Raw genomic sequence first — 4,022 nt, forward strand, 5'->3', positions numbered from 1 at the left:
TCCCCACGCCGCCCCCCCCGCCGCCGCCGGCCGAGGCGGCGGGCGAGGCGCCGTCGCGGCGCCGCTCGCAGAGGTGGGATGCCGACGGCGGCGAGCCGCCCCAGCAGCAGCAGCAGCGCCAGCTGGCGGCGGGCGGCACGCCCGCAGCCGCGCCGCCGACAGAGCCGGCGCTGTCTCCAGTGCTGTCTCCGCCCTCCCTGCCGCCGCCGCCGCCGCCGCTGCAACGGCTTCACTCTGCCATGAGCGGCAGCCTGCCGCCACCCAGCCTGCCGCCGCCGCCAGCAGGCGCACCACCACCGCCAGGCCCCGCCCTATCCTCTCCTCCGCCACCCCTTTCGCGCCCGCCGCCGCCTCCCAGCCTGTCGCTGCCACCGGGCATCCACGGCGGCCCGCCGCCGCCACCCAGCCTGCCGACACCCAGCCTGCCGCCACCCGGCGTCGCCCCACGGCCGCCGCAGCTGGCCCCGCCCTCCCTGCCGCCACACCCCGCCCACCACCAGCCGCCGCCGCCGCCCAGCCTGCCGCCGCCGCGGCTGGCGGCGCCGCCGCGGCCGCCACCGCCCGCCTCCCAGCCCCCCGGCGGCGCGGCGCGGCCCGCCTGGCAGGGCGCTGTGGCCAAGAGCCGGGCCCCCGTCTGCGCGGCGCTGTGCCTGGACCCTCCTCAGCAGCCGGCGGTACCGCAGGGGTCGCTACCGCAGAGCTGGGCGGCGGCGGAGCCCCAGCAGTGGCCCCACACGCTGGATGTGGCGCACCGAGCCGACCTGCAGCACGTCTGCTACCAGGTAAGAGGGTAGGGTGTAGGGTTTTTAGGGTCTTACATTAGCGCGGCAGCGCAAGGTACTGCAATGCAGTGCCAGCAGCCAGTACCCTGCTCTTGGCGGCCTGCTTTCTTCCGGCTGTCCCCGGCCCCCCCGCCGCCCCCGGCCTCGCTCCCTCGCGCCGGCAGCACCGCGGGGCCCGGCGGGGGCAAGCAGGGGCGGCGGCCAGCGCAGGCCGGGCTGCAGCGACCGCTGAGCAGCGCCTGCGCCGCCACCCCAATCCCCCTTGCTCCGCTCGCCACCCATACATGGTACACACCGCCTGCGTGCGTGCGCCGCAGATGTTCCCAGCGGTACCGCCAGGGGAGCGCGCGGTGCGGCGGCTGGCGGCGGCAGACGGCCCCGGGCGCCGCGCCCTGCTCGACTTTGCGCAGGTGTGTGTGCCTGTGTGTGCGCCTGTGTGTGCGTCTTTTGTGCGTGCCTGTGTGTGTGTCTCTGTGTGTGTGTGCACAAAGTGCGGGCGGGCGGGTGTGAGCAGCCACCGGCGTGTGCTGGCCACTGGCTGGCTGCGCCACTGCCTTGCCCGCACCCGCTTCCCTCCTCGCGAGCACACCACCCCCCACACGCTATGACGCTCATGACACTCACGCACGCCGCGTCGCTCACCCATGCACGCATGCACGCCTGTGCCCTCCCTCCTGCCCCGCAGTACCTGCGCAGCAAGGGGCGGGCGGGCATGGTTGCGCTGCCTGCGCTGGCGCCGTCTGGCGTGCGGCGCGCGCTGTACCTGGTGCCGCCGTCTGAGGAGGTGTGCCGCCAGCTGGGCGTGGCGTGGCACACGTGCAGCGACTGCCTGCTGGCGCTGGTGGTGCCCATGGCGGGCCCGCGGTGAGGGTGCTGCAGGCGACAGCAGCTGCCAGGCAGCTGCACGCGCCAGCTGGCCCCCCGGGCCTGCGAGCGGCGCCGAAGCAAGCAGCGGCGGCGGTCAGCTGCGGGCCGGGCAGGCCGGCCAGCCCGGGGCGAGCCTGGCCGCTGCGATGTGCGGCTGCGTGGCGCCGCCTGGGCCCTGCCCTGCCCAGCACAGCTGGCCCTGCGTCCCGCTGAACCGCCGACCGCCACCCAATTCCTGCTCGCGGACGCCTCCAGTCTTGTGCTGTAGAACCTGAACTGCGGCCCCCCTGCCCCACACACCTCCTGTAGCACAGCAGCGCTGCCGCCTCTGGTGCTGCGGCGTGGCCTGGCACCACTCCACTGTGCCACTGTAACAGACCACGCCAGTCCACCCGCGCAGTTACAAGATGGTCGGGGCGGGGCAGTCACACAGATAACCGTAGAGGAATTGGGGATGCGGGCACGAAGAAAGGATGAATTTGCAGGCAGCGGGTTTGATGACGACTGGCCAAAAGAAGAAGCAAGTGTCAGCTCTGAATGCAGCTACAATGGTACGTCGGTTTGGCAGCGGGCCGAGAGTTTATTGGGGGCAAGGTTGCTGGGTGGGTCGCATACAGTGGTGGGCACACCAGCAGGCGGCGCCTGGCAGCCGCGCCGTGGGTCCTGCCATGACCGCCCCAAAATCGGCGGTCAAGGGCAGGAGGCGGCGTGCTGCGGGCTCGGCCATGCCGCCCGCCAGAGGGACGGTCCGTCAGACACGATTTGAGATAGTGAAGGGTCAGGGGGGTGATGGCCTGGAGGCCAGCGGTGGCCAGCAGTTGGCTTGCTTCGCGCTCCAATTGGAAGCTGGTGCTCTGCCGCCGCCGCTCGGGCCTGGTCGACGGCTCACTCGCCGTAGCAACCAACCGAGCAGCCGCCGACGGCGGGCTGGTTGCTGTTGTTCTCATAGCAGCAGCTCTGGAAGCTGTTGTCGCACAACGCGTTGAGCGTATCGTAGCAGCCGCCCGTGGCGGTTCCATCCATGGTACCGCAGCCAGTGCCGCAGCCGTTCTGGGGGCGGCACGGCTCGCAGTACCTGCAGGGAGGAGGCGGGCGGCCGGAGCAGATGCAGCCGTGAGGGACGCCATGCGCCGATGGCCCGCATCGAGGGCTGCCAGCACGCCGCTGGGCAAGATCCTCCAGGCCCTCCTTGGCCTCCCCCTCACCCTCACCCCACGCCGCTTACGCCTGGCAAGCCACGCAGGCAATCACCCACGCACAAATACGCCTAGGCATGCACACACAGCGGGCTGTGTGTGCGTTTGGCAGCACAAGGGGGGCGGCACTCACGAGCACGGGGCGTCGACCCAGCACATGGCCATGGAGGGGGCGCTGCCGCAGTTGTCTGCAACAGCCACAGTGGTGCAGTACATATCCAGGGGCTCCCCCAAGTAGCAGTTGGGCACGTACTGCAGCGCGGGCAGGCAGGCAGGCAGGCAGGCAGGCAGGCAGAGAGGAGCGTGAGTCGCCGGGCGGCCCAACACCCAGTGTCGCCGGTGCATGGGCGGGTTGGGAGGGCGTTGTGGGGTGGGACCAAGCGCACGCGGGCATCTGGCACGGGCAGTGTTACTGCGGTGCATCAACGCACGTTGGCGCAGTCGTCAATCATCAGAGACACCAGCTGGAGGGTCTGCGGCAGGGCGGGCGCGGGCGCCAGGATGCTGGTGAGCGTGTGCACACGTGGGAGTGGGGTGGGTTGTGGCGGGTGTGGAGGGGGTTTGACTTGTCGCTGTGCAACGTGTGGACCGCTGGGGGGCTGACCACTGTTCGACGTTGGGCCTCACGATTGAGGCCTGCAGGCCGCCCCTCCCCTCCCCATCCCGGGTGAGGGCTGCTGCTTGCTACAACCCCCGGTGCAGCGCAGCCCCGCTCACCTCGTTGCCGGGTAGGTTGTCGGGGGTCAGCACCAGCAGGTCCTCCAGCCCAGCCACCTTGTGCAGCAGCCTGTGGGGCGGGGCAGGGAAGGGCAGGGGGCCGCGTGATCACCTCGCGAGGTGGATGATGCCTGCCTCACGCTGCCGAACTGCCTGAGGCAGCCAGCCAGCACGGGTTCCCAGCCAGCCTGCATGCCCTGTGCCACATGCATGGCGGGCGCAACACAGCGCTGGAGGCGGCAGCGCTGGAGGCGGGCAGCGCTGGAGGTGGCGCAGGCCCAGCAATGCTCGGCCGGGTCGAGCTGGCACAGAAGGCGTTCGTCTTTCAGTGGGTGTTCACCTGAAGTTCTCAAAGTTGTCCAGCAGAGTGACGTCGTAGGTGACGGTGCCGGCTGCCTTGTCGTATACGGGCGAAGCCAGGGTCATGATGGCAACCACACGCTCAGAGGAGCTGAAGGCG

The 4,022-nt window shown here is 71.0% G+C and overlaps 1 protein-coding gene across 1 annotated transcript in view; it reads left to right on the plus strand.

Annotated features, from left to right (window-relative positions):
* CHLNCDRAFT_135967 (hypothetical protein) overlaps positions 1-1,650 on the plus strand; it is a gene marked incomplete at both ends in the record, with an annotated part of 8,480 nt that extends 6,830 nt beyond the window's left edge. Inside the window, 3 exons of the mRNA XM_005845898.1 lie at positions 36-782; positions 1,100-1,192; positions 1,468-1,650. Coding sequence (XP_005845960.1) covers positions 36-782; positions 1,100-1,192; positions 1,468-1,650 — 1,023 coding nt within the window. The remainder of the gene's footprint in view (positions 1-35; positions 783-1,099; positions 1,193-1,467) is intronic.
* Positions 1,651-4,022: the final 2,372 nt, after the last annotated feature.

The sequence above is a fragment of the Chlorella variabilis genome (genome assembly GCF_000147415.1).
Source record: "Chlorella variabilis unplaced genomic scaffold CHLNCscaffold_15, whole genome shotgun sequence".
Classification (NCBI taxonomy): domain Eukaryota; kingdom Viridiplantae; phylum Chlorophyta; class Trebouxiophyceae; order Chlorellales; family Chlorellaceae; genus Chlorella; species Chlorella variabilis.